This window comes from Lactuca sativa, chromosome 8 (genome assembly GCF_002870075.4).
Source record: "Lactuca sativa cultivar Salinas chromosome 8, Lsat_Salinas_v11, whole genome shotgun sequence".
Taxonomy (NCBI): domain Eukaryota; kingdom Viridiplantae; phylum Streptophyta; class Magnoliopsida; order Asterales; family Asteraceae; genus Lactuca; species Lactuca sativa.
Window position 1 is genome coordinate 13,200,169 of NC_056630.2, and position 15,019 is coordinate 13,215,187.

Genomic DNA, 15,019 nt, shown 5'->3' on the forward strand with positions numbered 1-15,019 from the left:
TTTAATGGTTTTCAAATCGATTTGGTGAAGTGGCAAATACCTTGGGACTATAACCCGTGCTTTAATGACATCTAATCACCAAAAAGTGGGGGAAAAAAAAGAAGGCATCTGAATCCATTGAAACTGGAAACAGAGTTGACTGGAATCAAATGTTCTGATCTTAAAAGTAGTAGAGATCACAACTGTTCATCTGTCACCAAACTAGCCAACAAGACCTCAGTTCCAAAATTTAATCATGGATCTCAGATAACTAAACCATGAGCAATAAAAATCTAGATGAGGGAAATGAGTTTTGTTACAGGACATAACAATAGTGATGGATGTTAATGAGACAAAAACAACATATATTCAACACAAAAGTGCGTCATTGTCAATAAGACAGAGGGAAAGATGATTTGCATCAAGAAGCTCTTTTTGGAGGAGACATATTCCCGATCAGAGATGTTGTTTTACTGATAGAAAATATTTGCACAAACAGTCCTGCAGTGCCACACAATAAACCTCCATTGTTAAGCTCTCCAACTACATGTTACATACATTAATAAATTGGTACAAAGGCTTATTAATTATTATTATTATACTCACCAACAGAAACACAAGCAATCTTCAATAGATCAAACTTATCTGTTTCCCAGTTACTCAGACCAACAAGAAGAGGTGTGGTTGCCTTTAGTTGAGCAATGGAAGCAATTGATCCAAGTATTCCTACAGACGATGCAGCCATATAGAGTTTCAAAAGACTCACTCTGCTACGCTTTCGACCTGTAACATTATTAAAATAACTTCATACACAAACATATGAATTTCACTCTTAAAATAACAGTGCTTACTGCTTTACCCAATTCTCCAATTATAATTGAAATCAAAGTTATAGAAATGGATGCAGCAGCTAAGATTTCAAGAGGCTCCTTGTTTAACAGAGTGAAAAGGATGTCAACTACTCCTAGCAGCACTACCACTGCCTGCATTGCATTCAACATGGATATCCTGTTACTCAACTTTACAACCATCAAAGAAAACAACATAAAAGCATAAAAGTAGAAGTTCAAATGATGTATCATTTAAAATTTTTGCAAATAATCATTATAAGATTTTAACAAACAGCAAGCAGCAAAAAGCATGTATATGTACCTGAACCACAAGAACTTTGGAGAGTGTGGATTTCCCCTTGGCTACCTTTGTATATCCTAAAGTTAAGATCCAAATAAAGAGTTGAAATTATAAAGATGAAACATACAACACTATAATTACATTTACATACTGAAGAAAAAAGACATACTGTTGTCCACAACCATTCTGTATGAGAAATCAGAGCCATCGGTTCCCGATGGACGCCGGTTGCCAGAATTTCTCTGCTGCATCTGCGCAATGGTACAAATGGTTAGTTTTTTTATTATGAAATTGGTTCCTAACTTTTTTTCACAATTTCGTTTTTATATGTTTTCTAAAAGTTACAAAATAACCTTTTTACAACTTATTAAACATGCTTTTTTTACAACTTTCAGATGTGTATCAATGTGCTCACAGATAGTTGATCAGATGAAAAGAGTAACTGTTATTCAGAAACCAAATTTCAGTCAAGACTCTGCAAGATAATAGGTTTGAGTTCAAAACCCAATCGAGACTGATAGGATACTAAGTAAGCAATGTGAAATATTCAATTTGAAACAAAATTTCAGAGAAGAGTCTGCAATAAACGATTTTAATTTGACTCAAGACTTCGCCTATAGTAGTTTGTTAATTATACACTTTTTTAGCTACTTCTAAACCCTAAAAAGTAAAAGAGGTGAAAATGTTGAAACCAAAACCTAATTATTGAACGGGTGCAACTACAATCAAACCAATATCAAAACTGTAGGAATCAATAACCGATTTAAACCCTAAATTGTAGGCAAACATTAAACAAGAAGAATAGATGAATTGTTTTTTTACCTGGGCAAGTGCTTCCGGTGGTGAAGGAACGTCGCAGGCACGTAGCAGTTCACAACAGAAAAAATAAGGGAAAAAGATTTTGATATGGGATTGAATAGAGCAGGGTGCACCAGTGATGAGATGCGGCGTATAATGCGATGGTTGTGGCGATCGGCGGTGTGATGGTGGTGGAGGGCTTCTGTTTCTAGAAAGAAGCAAGAAACAATTGATCTTGCGCAAGGTAGAGGCGCCTGCATAGTAACGACTAAAAATTAATCGTATATTATAATACAAATCAGAAATATCAACACTTGCCGTTCTAGCTCAGTTGGTAGAGCGCGTGGCTTTTAACCACGTGGTCGTGGGTTCGAGTCCCACGGATGGCGTTAAATTTTACTTTTCATCAGCTCATGTGTTCTTTTAGCTTTTTATATCACAAGTTTTTTGAAGAAACTAAAATTCTATCTTTTAAATTAAATTCATCTGAAAATTATAATGTATAAAGGTCCAAAATTTGATATTTGTCCTAATATTATCCCGCCTCGTTTTTAGACCTGTATATTTACAGTCTGGTTTTTTACGGTCGATCTCCGAATGGTTCAGTCTTTTTTCAAATCGATCTCTTTTGATCTGATCTTTTTTCAGGATCGGTCTCGGTTTTTTTCGGGACGGTCACGCGGTCTTTCCATGTGTCTTTTTCGGTTTGATTTTTTGAGTTTTTTTGTTCGGTTTCCGGGTTTTTTGGCCCGGTTTCGATATTTGTTGGGTTTTTTAGTTTCAGTTTCGAGTTTTTTCCTTGACAAATGTGTGATTAACATAAAAATGACAGATTAAATTTTATTAAAATAATAAACTAAAGTTTAATAAAAGAAAAAAAATGAAGTTAGATAGTGTTTGATTAAAAGTTATGTAATCAGCACAAAAATGATATATTTATAAACTTTCGCTTCCGGTTTTTTTTTAGATCGGCTAAGGTCTGTTTCGGGCCGGTCTTGTGTCGGTCTCGAAACGATCTGATCTTTTTTGTTATCGGTCTCAGAACTGTGCGGTTTTGCGCGGACCGATCTTGGACGGTCTCAAACCAGTCTTTTTCCAGTCCGGTCTTTTTTCGGTCCAGTCTTGTTTTAGACCGGTCTAGTTGGTCTTTTTTTGAATTCTATCCGAGACCAGTCTTTTTGTGTAGGTCTACTTGTTTTCGTTCCCTTTTTGTGTGTTTTAAATTTTTAAGCTTTTTTTGGACTGAAATGAAAATATTTTTTGGGCTCAAAAAACGTTGTGTCTTGGGCTATAAATAAAGTTTGTTTTGAGCTATAAGGGGTTGATTTTGATGAATTTTGACATCTTGAAATTTAGTTTTGTGGCAGCTCAAATATAACAGTTTTTTTGTAGATTTTTATCTGCTCAAAAATAATAGACACCTTTCCTTTTTAAGCCTAATATGCATTAGCATTGGCTAGTGTTAATTTAGCAAAATTGTCTAATATATTGAAGTACATTTCAATAAGACTATTAGGCATAAAGTACTTTTTGAGTGTCTACAGGTACAATGGGTACGAACAAAATAGGTTTAAGAATTGAACCGGGTGTTTGAAACCGAACCGGTTTAGGTAGAAACCTATTTCATATAAAGTGAATCGGCGTTTTGAATAGGTTTGGCATTCTAGGCATTGAAATTGGTTTGAGTTCAGTTTATGGTAAAGCGTTGTGAAATAAGTTTGGGCAGTGCACTATTTGTCACACCCCGCCCGGCGGTGAAAACACGGAGGTTGTGACGTCGAAAATTGGATCACAATTAACAAACATATATTGAACAGTACAAGAATTGAATAACATTACATGTCTTCATAGATTTGAATACAAAGATTAAATTTATTCAAACTTCGGAAATGCGAGTTTACAAAACAAGTTCAGCAAGGCATAATTTAACAAAAACAAAAAGGCCTGAACAGGTTTACCAACAATAAAAGACAAGCTATTTCATACCTCATGAGGCTTGAAATTCTGTTTCAAACTTCCTGGAATACACACGTTTGAAAATACGCCAACAAAAATTGTTGGTGAGTTCTATAGGTTTTTTTTACTCTGTTTGTCTTATTAAAAGAGGATTTTTATATAAAAGTGAACCGTTATTAGATTATATAAAAATGTTACTTTTATAATTCAGGGTTGTAAAATAACAATAAGAAGTGTCATCATGACCTAAGTGTAAATGTACTTGTAATCCCATACAAGTATGGATATTGATTCACTTTGGAAATATAAGTTGAGGTCAGCATGTTTTGTATCCCCTTAAGTGTTTATTTTATTTAAATAAAACACTACACTTAATCATGATCTAAGTGTAAATATGTATACTACATATAGTACTATTCTAACTAGTATTAATATTTTTGAAGTGAATTTCGGGCAATATGGAATTATAACCGTGTTGGGTGACAACAAAAACAAGTTAAGCACTTCAGACAAATATCAAAAAACAAACTTCGGTGAATTCATGAAAAACTTCTGAAAAACGTAAATCAAAAGAACACGATATTTAACGTGGTTCGCTCAAGGTGACCTACGTCTACGGGCGAACAAGAGAGAGAGAGAGAGAGAAGAATTTTATTAACTTTCTAGAACTATTATAAGCACTCAAAATTGTATCTTACTTTGAGCTCTCACATAAATCTAGCAATTTACAATGATGGGGGTATGAGCCTATTTATACTTAAGGAATCAAACCTAAAACCCTAATTGTAACATCATGTTTCTTGCCTTTCAAGGCCATGGGCCGAAACTCGATTGTGTAAGGCTTTGGGCCTTAAGGAGGCAAAGTTTAGTCCTTGTGGAATGAGGTAAGGTTGGTTAAGAGATTTAACCCTTGAATTGTGTTTTGGGTCGAAGGGTAGAAAGGGAAAAGTCATAGGTCGGGTTCTTGCATGAAATATGGATTTTTGTTCAATAATTTCTTAGTCCAAGATAGTTAGATGATATTGTAGATCTCTTCAATACCTTTTCATGGATACAAAGATCGCCGAAAACGGAGTTGAAACGAAGAAGTTATGAATGTTCGAAGTTGGCAAGGATTTGGGGGAAATCTGAGCTCACGACATGAGCAGTTGGAGCTCACGGTGTGAGAAGCGATTAAACGAAAATGTTGATGTTCATTGTGCTCACGACGTGAGCATTAGGAGCTTACGGCATGAGAACTGTGCAACCTATGCCCACGAAGTTTTAGGGTTTTCAACATATATAAGGGGTTGTTCCGTGTTTTTAGGGCATTTTATGAGCCTCCGTCATATCTAGATCATCTTGAGAGAACCCCTAGCCTCCATTTCACCATTGTTCGCCTCCCCTCTCCTATTCTTTCCATTTATGAAGATTTTGGTGCTTTGAAGAAGAAGAAGATGTTCTTACTGCTTAGATCCAGCAAACAAGCTCCCTCGCCGCCTTAAAGATCATACCTTGGACCATGGTAAGTTCTCATGTTCCAACCTTTATGTGTTATTCTTCTGAATCTAGACTTTTATGTCTTTTTCTTCATGTTAGAGGTGGTTTGAGTGGTTGCATTCCATAAAGTTGGCAACTTTATGGATCCATGAGGTCCCTTTGAGGTTTGGTGTGCTAGATGTATGGTTTGGTTGAGTTTTGGTCCCATGAATGAGAATTAGATCTCATTTTCAACATTTTGACTTAATCAAGACATGCGTTTGACATGCATGTCCATAAAGCAAATATTTGTATGTTGCTTTTGATGTATGAAAGCCCTCTGGAAAGTTAGAATGGATGACTTAATGGATTAAGGACTTAAGACATTAGGATTTAGCATCATTCGTGGCTCACGACGTGACACTGGGAGTGTCACAACGTGAGAGTGGTTTTTTCGCGATTATTTCCACTGAGAGCAAATAAATAAGTAAAGATCTTTATGAGTGGGGATTTATTAGTGCGTTCAATGAGCAAATAAATAATTAAAGAGGTCTTGATTCAATACATTAAACCCACTTTGAATCTAACGATCACCCATTTATCATAGAAAAACAAACATTTATTTTTTTTATAAAGAAACTACATATTGTTATCATTTCTGATTTATATTATATTTATAATTTATTTTATTCTATTTTCAACAATTTAATTTATTAATTTAGTAATCTTTACTAATTAGTAATTAGTAATTAGTAATCTATAATTTGTTGATAAAAAAAATAAATATTTAATTAGTAATTAGTCATTTGTAACTTTTGATTTCTAATTAATGTGATATCTTAGTTTTAAGTATTAATATTATTTATAAAATATATAATAAAATATTGATATAACAATCCATTAAATTTTAATAAAATTTAATCCTTTAATGAATAAAATAGTATAGTTAATGGAATCTTAATATAACAATCCACTAAATTATTAAAAGTTCAAGAATTAAAGGTCTTCCACATGAACAAAATAATCATTATATTCATAAGTTCAAAAGACATAGTTGATGCTTTATTGTTTATCACATGTTTAAATATTTAGAAAAATGGAGAAAGAGGAAGAAAATAACTAAATTAACCGTCATGTGAAAGTTATGCAATGTATTTTAACAACTTAAACTGATAAACAAATTGGATATCAGTCATAACTTATATCATCACAAACATAATTATTATATAAATATGTTAGAAAGTAAAACAGAATTTGTTTTGTTAATATCCTAAGCAATAATATCAAACATGTGAAAATAAAGAATGAAAAAAATCACCATACTTTTTGAAGATCAGTTTGAAGTATGAATAGGATCTTTCTAGAAGTAACAAAAATTATACATACCTTGAAACCAAGATTCAGCTTATTCAAAAATCGATGAAACAATTATATTAATTAGGATAAACTAATTACAGTCATTATAAAATCTCAAATATATGATTTGATGGAGTTACATAATTACAGAAAATTTAATGTCTTATATGTAATATTTCACTCGACATAAACATAAAAACTGATATGAGGCATACATGGTTGCTTGCAATATAAATGATGAAAGATTGATTAGAGGATTTATTAACACTAACACACGATAGTATCGTACATCAAGCAACATTATTAATTGCTTCATTTTTCCAATATCGGCCACGTGATATCTAAAACACAACATTGTTTATGTTCCTAAAAACATTAAATTTTCTAATTTGAAAAGTATAACATTTTTTAATATTCGATACCTATTTCTTTCTTAGTTCATAAGCTTTTTTCTAATGATTTCTTGTAAATTGTAGACTCATATAGCGTATTTTTTATCTATATTTTATGCATTATAGTATCTTGCATTCTTGCTTTTATAATTTTATATAATATTATTAGAATTTCAATTTTTTAAGAATTTATAATTTGTATATATACCTAGTTATAACATTATATTTTCATACATTTTTAAATACACCGAAAAATCTCCTTGTGACAACATGCAGAAATAATTTCATATTCAGTTGAAAGTGTTATAATTTGTTAGATTTAACTCAGAAAAAAAAAAAAAAAATTTGTTGTCTTCTTTGTCAAAAAGAAAAGCATTTGAAATTCAACAATAAAGACGACGGCGACCACCGTGCATTGTAATAAACAGAACGAAATCAATGGCGTAAAACACCCATCAATACATTGTTCTTCATCAAGCAAGCAAACATCGATCTTTCTACACTAATCTTCATTCATTGTTTTACTTAATTTCACTAAACTTCACTTACACATTTTATCGATTCAATTCGTATCTTCATCTATATATTTTACTATAAAACCAACACCCAATCATACATTTTCTAATTATTTCAATCCATAAACAATCAAGATCGAGTACTTCAATCTAAAACACGAAAAAACAACAAAACCCCAAGTCCAAAATGGCTTCGATTAACTTCATTTCATCGTGTTGTTTGTACGTGTTCATCTTATCTTCGTCATTTAATTTGCTTATACAAGCGACGGAGGAGTCCGGCGGCGATATAAACTGGTGGTGCCAAACAACTCCTCATCCTAACCAATGCAACTACTTTCTGGGTCGGGGTCGTGGTCACCATACTCCGCCGAAACACCGGGCCGATTTTCGAATGCGGGTTTTACAGGCGGCGATCGATAACGCTAACGAGGCTCAGGGATGTGCAAAAAACCTCGGGGAGATGTGTTCAACCACCGTGACGAAAGCTGTATGGAACGACTGCTACCAACTTCTCAATAACACTATTTCCCAACTCAACCAAACGGTAATCGGCCTGAAAAACAACCGGAGCTCTGACTTCGACGCCCAGACGTGGCTGAGCGCCGCCCTGACAAACCTCCAGACTTGTTTTACCGGTTGCGTTGAACTGAACGTGACTGACTTGGTAACTCCGATCAGGTCGAGTAACTTGACAGAGATGATAAGCAACAGTCTGGCCATAAATCACTTGTTCTTGAAGCAAAAATCGAGTTCCGATCAAACAGATGATTTCCCGGGTTGGGTAACACGCCATGACCGGAGACTGCTGACGACAGCGACAATCCAGTCGATTGCGAACGTGACGGTGTCTAAAGCTGCAGGGAGTAGGTTTCCCACCATTCAATCGGCTCTTGATTATGCCGGAAGTATCGAGCGTCTAAATCAGAGATTTATAATCTACATAAAATCAGGCGTATATAATGAAAACATTCTGATTGGAAGCGATTTTAATAACATCATGTTTGTGGGTGATGGAATCAGATACACCATTATCAGCGGTAACCGGAGCGTCGCCGGAGGTTCCACAACTTATAGCTCAGCAACCGTCGGTAAGACTTTCACTTACGCAAATGGTTGACATTTTTACGATAATTTAGAATTTTAATATTTTAATGACACGCTTGATCTACGAATTCTATAAACAAACACGATAAAAATCTTTCTTAATTATAAACATCCTATGAATAATATGATAAAAGTGAAGTAAAGTGGAAGGTGGACTTGTGCAAGAAGATACTTCCATCGTATTTCTTCTGCATGCACGTTAATGATTTTTCTATTGTATCAAAATTAATTTGCATATGAACTCCAAAAATCGAATTTTGGTTTTGGGTTTGTTGATTTGGGGGTTGTTTCGTTTGTCTCTTATCGAGACTTGTAAGAGTTTGAGCCGAGTCGATCAGACCGTTTGATATCACGCTTGAAAACCCCTATTCGGTCCCTTCCTAGCTCTTCTGAATTATGATATAACTCTTACTTGGTTAGATTCAAAACTGTCTAAATCAATCAAACCTCCACTTAATTAGATCTGACTCAATCAACAACTATTAAATATTGTTTTAAAATAAATGATTATATCTTTTTTTGTAATTTAAATGGAATATTTCAGGCGTGGATGGATCAGGATTCTTTGCACGTGGCATAACATTCAGAAACACTGCCGGCCCCGAAGGAGCTCAAGCGGTGGCCCTCCGATCAGCCTCCGATCTTTCTGTCTTCTACGCTTGTAGCTTTGAAGGCTATCAAGACACTCTGTTCACCGTCTCCCAAAGACAATTCTACAAACTCTGCTACATCTCCGGCACTGTCGATTTCATATTTGGTAACGCTGCCGTTGTGTTCCAAAACTGCGTAATCTTAGTCAGAAAACCCTTAAACGGTCAAGCAAACATGATCACCGCCCAAGGCCGCGGCGATCCATTTCAAAACACCGGAATTTCAATCCACAACTGTCGCGTGGTACCATCTCCAGACCTGATTCCGGTGGTGGGCTCCGTTCAGACCTACTTAGGTCGGCCATGGCAAGAATTTTCAAGAACGGTTTTCTTGAAAACGTATATGGATAGTTTTATCAATCCGAAAGGGTGGTCCCCATGGGGGAATACTGATTTTGCTTTTAGCACGTTGTATTACGGTGAATACAGTTGTTTTGGTAGTGGGGCCGCCTTAGAAAACCGTGTGAACTGGACCGGATACCATGCGCAAATGAGCTTGAGTGAAGCTTATGACTTCACGGTTGAAGGACTTATAGCTGGGAGACAATGGTTGCCCGCCACCGGTGTGTCGTTTACTGCTGGAATGTGATTACTTATTTTTATTGTCTATATTTATATTTATATTTATATTTATTTGTATACAATATTTGATTATATTACATTGGAATAAATAAAGACAGTATATCCTTCTGCTTCTTGTCTACAAATGCGCCAACTTTGAACATAAACATGCATCATATAAATGATGCCACTTCCTGCTTCTTCCCCAACCTGGACATGGACATTTCCCCAAAATCTCAAACCAATTATTTTAAAAAAAATTAAAATGATTTTTGAGGTAAATCAACTTTCAACTTACATATAAATGATCGTTTGTGCATATGCTGGAGTCGTTGCCCACTTGCTCCTGATAATATGAATCTTTGCTTCTTTCAAGCAACTATCTGGCATCATTTTCCAACCTTGTTTTACAAAACTGAATACATTTAAAAAAAAATAACAGGTGACACTTTACATACCTGATGCAGCCAAAGTTGTGATATACATATAAATAACCCGAATGAGAATGACATTGATGAGCAGATCAAGATAATCTCCACTTCAAAACAATCCTTTTCCTGCATCAAAACCTCATGTTAGATACGTCTAAATCACATCAAATTATTATAAAAATCAAAGCTAAAAAAATTAGCCAAAAGGTCATAGAATTACCCAAGGGGATCCCTCCTTTTGATATGAGAATCTATGTGTTCCCAATGTACATGATAACCATGTGCACTTTACCAAATGAAATCAACTCTTAACATCTTTCATGATTTCATTAAAACTCTTTGTCGCATTGGATTTGGTAACTTTCTTCCTTTATCAAGCATCATGTCACGTACCATTTGAGCTTCATGCCATTTCTTTTCTTCCATTAGAATCCGAAACAACCATTCACCATTATGTTGAGAAGGTAAATAATTATACCCCATCATCATATCTTCAAATATACTCAATGCTTCATTCACCAAACGAGAATCACAAAGACTAATAAGCATGTACTCATAAGCAATTTTGCTAGGAGCAAACCCTCTTTTACACATTGCATATGAAAGAGATAACGCATCAATCGGTCTCTTGTTCTTACAAAATCCTTTTATCATAATATTATATACAATTCTATCTGGAATGCAGCCATCAGAATTCATTTTGTTAAACAACCCAACAGCAACATCAATTTCACCTGCCTGAATATGTCCATTGATCAGAATGGTGAATGTTACCTGATTGGGTCCCACACCTTGTTTTTGCATCATATCAATTTGTTCATATGCTTCCTCAAACTTCCCCATTCGACAATATCCAGATAGAATGGAGTTGTATAAGTATAAATTAGGCATATCACAAGTATCTTTAATCCCTTTTATTAATTTCGTTGCGAATAACTTCATATCTTCATGGGTTCTTATAAAAATCCTTGAATCCTTCTCCATGGGCAACAATGTCTTTTCACAAAGTAACTGATAGAGCTTTTCCCTTTCTTTTCCAGACTTTGTATGAGAATCATTCCATGTACCTGTGTAACATTGAAGATTCCTGGATATGCCACTGATCAATGTGATGTAGGTGATGTCATCACACTCTATGTGACCTCTTTCCATTAATGAAACTAGTCTGAATGCAAATTCAAGCTCCCCTTTTCTTAAAAACTGATCAATAATGGAGGTATATAGCACTTTATTTGGCATAAAACCGTCTTTCAACATATTTTCAAGATACATGACACCCTTTTCAATCATATTTTTCTTAATGAATCCACTTATAATCGCTGAGTAAGCACGTGAACTCGGTTGTATCCCGTGTTTTATCATGTGGTTAAAAAGTCTGTTAGCTTCAATTGCTTGTCCATTCTTGGAGTAGACATTTATCATTCTGACATACAAAACATCATCAGGTTTTTTACCACTTTGCAGCATCTTTCTGAACATATCATGTGCATCCAAAACTCTCTTCTCTTTACCCAAACAACCGATAATGGAATCAAATATAGCAACACTAGGCTTCATTCTCTTGTCATCCATTTGACTCAAAACATCAAAGGCAGATGCCACATCACCACGCTTGCAGTGCTCACTAATCATCACCAAATAAGTTGTGGAGTCTGGAAAAACACCCATGCCTTCCATGAGTTCAATGAGGGCAGTCGCATGCTCAACAAATCCTTCTTGACAGAAACACTTGATCAAGGAGTTAAAAGCTGAGATCAAAGGCTGAAATCCAAGATTCACCATGAAAACCACAGTATGCAATGCAGCATCACTTTTTCCTCCCATGCATAATCCAATAATGTAAATACTATAAGCCAGATTAACAAGATGAGGCTTACTTTCAATGATTCTACCTAAAAGATAGTCGATTTTGTATTCAATGTTCTTGGTAGTAACTAAAGGGTCAATACCACAACCATATTTAGCAACAGCACTCAAAATCTTGAGTGTAAGATGAAGCTCATGCCCTTTTGGGTACTCCTTAACTAGTGTAAAAAACAAAACTTGATCAGGTATCACTCCAGAATCCAGCATCTTTTGGTATAACTCATCAATTTCAACCCTGTTTTCTTTGTAAAGTGCAGGGATGATGGGTGTATAACAATGGACATTCGGTGTTATGTCCCTACTACACATACTACTTAGCATTGCCAACGCACAATCAACTTTCTTTTCTTTACAAAATTTGTTGATCATAATCTGGTAGGTCAACACATCAGGTTCTAGTCCTAACTCCATTACTTGCTTGTGTAAAACCCACACTTTATCAAATAATCCACAATTAACAAACCCTTGAATCAATGTATTGTAAGTATAAGCATCTGGCTGACAACCTATTTTGAGCATTTTATAAAACAATCTCATCCCCATTTTTATTTTCTTGTTCTTACAGTAACCATTAATAAGACTAGTATACATAACCTTATCCACATAAAAACCATGGGATTCCATCTCTGCACTCAGCAGTTCAGCCTCCTCAACTCTCTCCATCTTACAGAAACCAAATACAAGTGACTTCCACAAATGAGATACAGATGGAACACCTCTCTCAAGCATTGTATCAAACACTTGGAGAGCTTCATCAACGTACCCTCTAAATGACAACCCCGCGATCAGCATATTATAACATGAAACAGGAAGTAAAATCCCAGCATCATTAACCCTAACAAAGTAATCATATGCATCAAAGAATCTATTCTGTGCAAACACCTCACGGAGTAGGTCGGAACAAGCTCTTCCAATAGAAAATGACTTCAACCCAATAAGCTTCTGGAAATGGTCGTTTTCCTCTTTGAGTTTCCCTAATTTGCAATAACAGATTGTCATGGAACTTAACAATGGAGCGTCAGGCTTAAGTCTGCGTCTCAGTATCCTATCAATATACAAATTTTCAGCTACCCGGGTTTCACCCGCATTCACAAGTCTACAAATGAGAGAAGAATAAGTGGAGAAGTCAGGTTCCAGACCTTGGAAGACAGCAAAATTAATGACGGAAATCTCATCAGTGACGGTCGTCGACTGTGAAATAAGACGCTGAATAACTCTTCGAGCAGACGATAAAAGCCCACGTTTAATTAGGTTTTCAGCAAGAGAAAAGCACAATGACCTATGGTCTTCTTCACAAGGGGTAACGGTAGAAAATGAAGGGCCGGATGAAGGATCTGATAGGGGTAGAGGGCTCGTAGCGAATGATTTTCTTATTGATTTGAAGAAGGATTTGAATAAATGTGGTTTATGGTGAATACGATTATTCTTAATCATGCTTCCATTTGGCACTGATTAATAATTACGAAGAGGAACTTGAACTTATGGTTCTGCAGGTTGATTGAAGTGAAAAAATAGAGGAAAAAACTGATGAAATGTACATGTAAAGGGGCGAATGAACAGATTGTACATAATAAGGAGTAATTAAGAAACTGAAAGAAGAATTCAAGCAGAACCAGCGCTATTCTCTACCGGAAAGGGGGGAAACCGGCGCAGAGCAACTGTAAAACCCTAGAAACAAAATTGCAGTGGGTGGCGGGTAATAATGTAATGCTTTAAACCCCAGAGTGCTTCTCGTCTCAGTTTTTCGTAAATCGTAAGTGAGACCCGTACGAGTTAAACCGACACCATAACTTGATTTATTTTTGTTTTCCTTATATTCCGAAAATATTACCACATTTATACTATTAGCGTTCAACTGAAAATATTTGAGAAAAAATTTGGATTATATAATTCTTTTTAATTAAAACTATAAAATAATATTCATATAAATCAAAAAATAGTTACAAATAATTAAAAAACTCATTAACAACACCACTCACTCACCACTACCTACCATCCACCACCCACCTCCACCACCCATCACCACCACTAACCACCACCCACCCATCATTACCCACCACCACCACGCGCTACCATCACCCCCACCAAAACCACCACCCGCCAACCCACCACGATCACCACCCATCACCACCACCCCCACCCACCTCTATCACCCATCACCCGTCACCACTCACCACCAACAGTCACCACCCACCATCACCACCTCCACCCACCACTCACCACCCCACCTATATCTATCACTCATCATCACCACCACCACCACCATCATCCGCCACCACCACCTCCACCCACTACCTACCAAAACCATAACCATAACCCGCCACCACTATCACCACCTACCACCACCACCTACTATCACCACCCGCCACCACCACCCCCACCTACCTCTATCACCCATCATCACCACCCGCAACCACCATCCACCACCACCATCATCCGCCACCGCCACCTCCACCCACCATCCACTAAAACCACAACCCGCCACCACCATCACCAGCTACCATGTAACATTGTAATTTTTCATTTTTAAAATCACATAAACTCAATATCACATTTCTCAAAAATCACAAAATGTATAAGTTGTCAAAACACAAGTCAACAATGTTTAATAAAATCTCATAATCCTCAAAATCATGATCTCTAACTGGTGTGTACAATCAAGTCGGCGCCTTCCCGCAATCCTGAGAAGTACCTGGAACACATATCACACAACACGGTAAGCACAAAGCTTAGTGAGTTCCCCAATATACCACATACACAAATAATAAGCCGGCATGGACCCTTCGGTCATGGTTCTCGGTGAGGACCCTCCGGTCTCA

The 15,019-nt window shown here is 36.0% G+C and overlaps 3 protein-coding genes and 1 non-coding gene across 5 annotated transcripts; 2 read left to right on the forward strand and 2 right to left on the reverse strand.

Annotated features, from left to right (window-relative positions):
- Positions 1 to 247: 247 nt before the first annotated feature.
- On the reverse strand, positions 248 to 2,140 carry LOC111904049 (uncharacterized). The gene is made up of 6 exons (XM_023899827.3): positions 1,933 to 2,140; positions 1,280 to 1,361; positions 1,132 to 1,187; positions 839 to 962; positions 586 to 762; positions 248 to 480 (listed from the first exon to the last, which is right to left on the reverse strand). Exons 2-6 carry the CDS (start codon positions 1,359 to 1,361, stop codon positions 401 to 403), a joined length of 519 nt encoding a protein of 172 aa, XP_023755595.1. The 5' UTR covers positions 1,933 to 2,140; the 3' UTR covers positions 248 to 400.
- An 84-nt stretch (positions 2,141 to 2,224) lies between these two features.
- Positions 2,225 to 2,297, forward strand: TRNAK-UUU (transfer RNA lysine (anticodon UUU)). The gene has a single exon. It is a non-coding gene; the product is annotated as a tRNA-Lys (tRNA).
- Positions 2,298 to 7,580: 5,283 nt separating this feature from the next.
- On the forward strand, positions 7,581 to 9,931 carry LOC111904073 (probable pectinesterase/pectinesterase inhibitor 33). The gene is made up of 2 exons (XM_023899851.3): positions 7,581 to 8,676; positions 9,237 to 9,931. The coding sequence occupies exons 1-2, from the start codon at positions 7,773 to 7,775 to the stop codon at positions 9,929 to 9,931; spliced, it is 1,599 nt and encodes a 532-aa protein (XP_023755619.1). The 5' UTR covers positions 7,581 to 7,772.
- LOC111904047 (pentatricopeptide repeat-containing protein At5g62370) lies at positions 9,929 to 13,966 on the reverse strand. 2 transcript variants are annotated; one of them, XM_042897629.2, is made up of 5 exons: positions 13,340 to 13,479; positions 10,555 to 13,245; positions 10,362 to 10,460; positions 10,202 to 10,286; positions 9,929 to 10,113 (listed from the first exon to the last, which is right to left on the reverse strand). In XM_042897629.2, exon 2 carries the CDS (start codon positions 13,197 to 13,199, stop codon positions 10,653 to 10,655), a length of 2,547 nt encoding a protein of 848 aa, XP_042753563.1. In that variant the 5' UTR covers positions 13,200 to 13,245; positions 13,340 to 13,479; the 3' UTR covers positions 9,929 to 10,113; positions 10,202 to 10,286; positions 10,362 to 10,460; positions 10,555 to 10,652. The 2 variants fall into 2 exon arrangements, with proteins under 2 accessions (XP_042753563.1, XP_023755592.1); XM_023899824.3 differs by having other exon boundaries at positions 10,555 to 13,966.
- Between the last annotated feature and the right edge of the window lie 1,053 nt (positions 13,967 to 15,019).

What these genes read in the sequence shown, in the direction of transcription:
- LOC111904049 (XM_023899827.3), bottom strand. Translation starts at nt 1,361, where the DNA reads ATGCAGCAGAGAAATTCTGGCAACCGGCGTCCATCGGGAACCGATGGC. An exon ending in CCAAAGTTCTTGTGGTTCAG is followed by an intron (nt 963 to 1,131) that starts GTACATATACAT and finishes AATGCAATGCAG; the next exon opens with GCAGTGGTAGTGCTGCTAGG. An exon ending in GATTGCTTGTGTTTCTGTTG is followed by an intron (nt 481 to 585) that starts GTGAGTATAATA and finishes GTGGCACTGCAG; the next exon opens with GACTGTTTGTGCAAATATTT.
- LOC111904047 (XM_023899824.3), bottom strand. Translation starts at nt 13,634, where the DNA reads ATGATTAAGAATAATCGTATTCACCATAAACCACATTTATTCAAATCC.
- LOC111904073 (XM_023899851.3), top strand. Translation starts at nt 7,773, where the DNA reads ATGGCTTCGATTAACTTCATTTCATCGTGTTGTTTGTACGTGTTCATC. An exon ending in TTATAGCTCAGCAACCGTCG is followed by an intron (nt 8,677 to 9,236) that starts GTAAGACTTTCA and finishes GGAATATTTCAG; the next exon opens with GCGTGGATGGATCAGGATTC.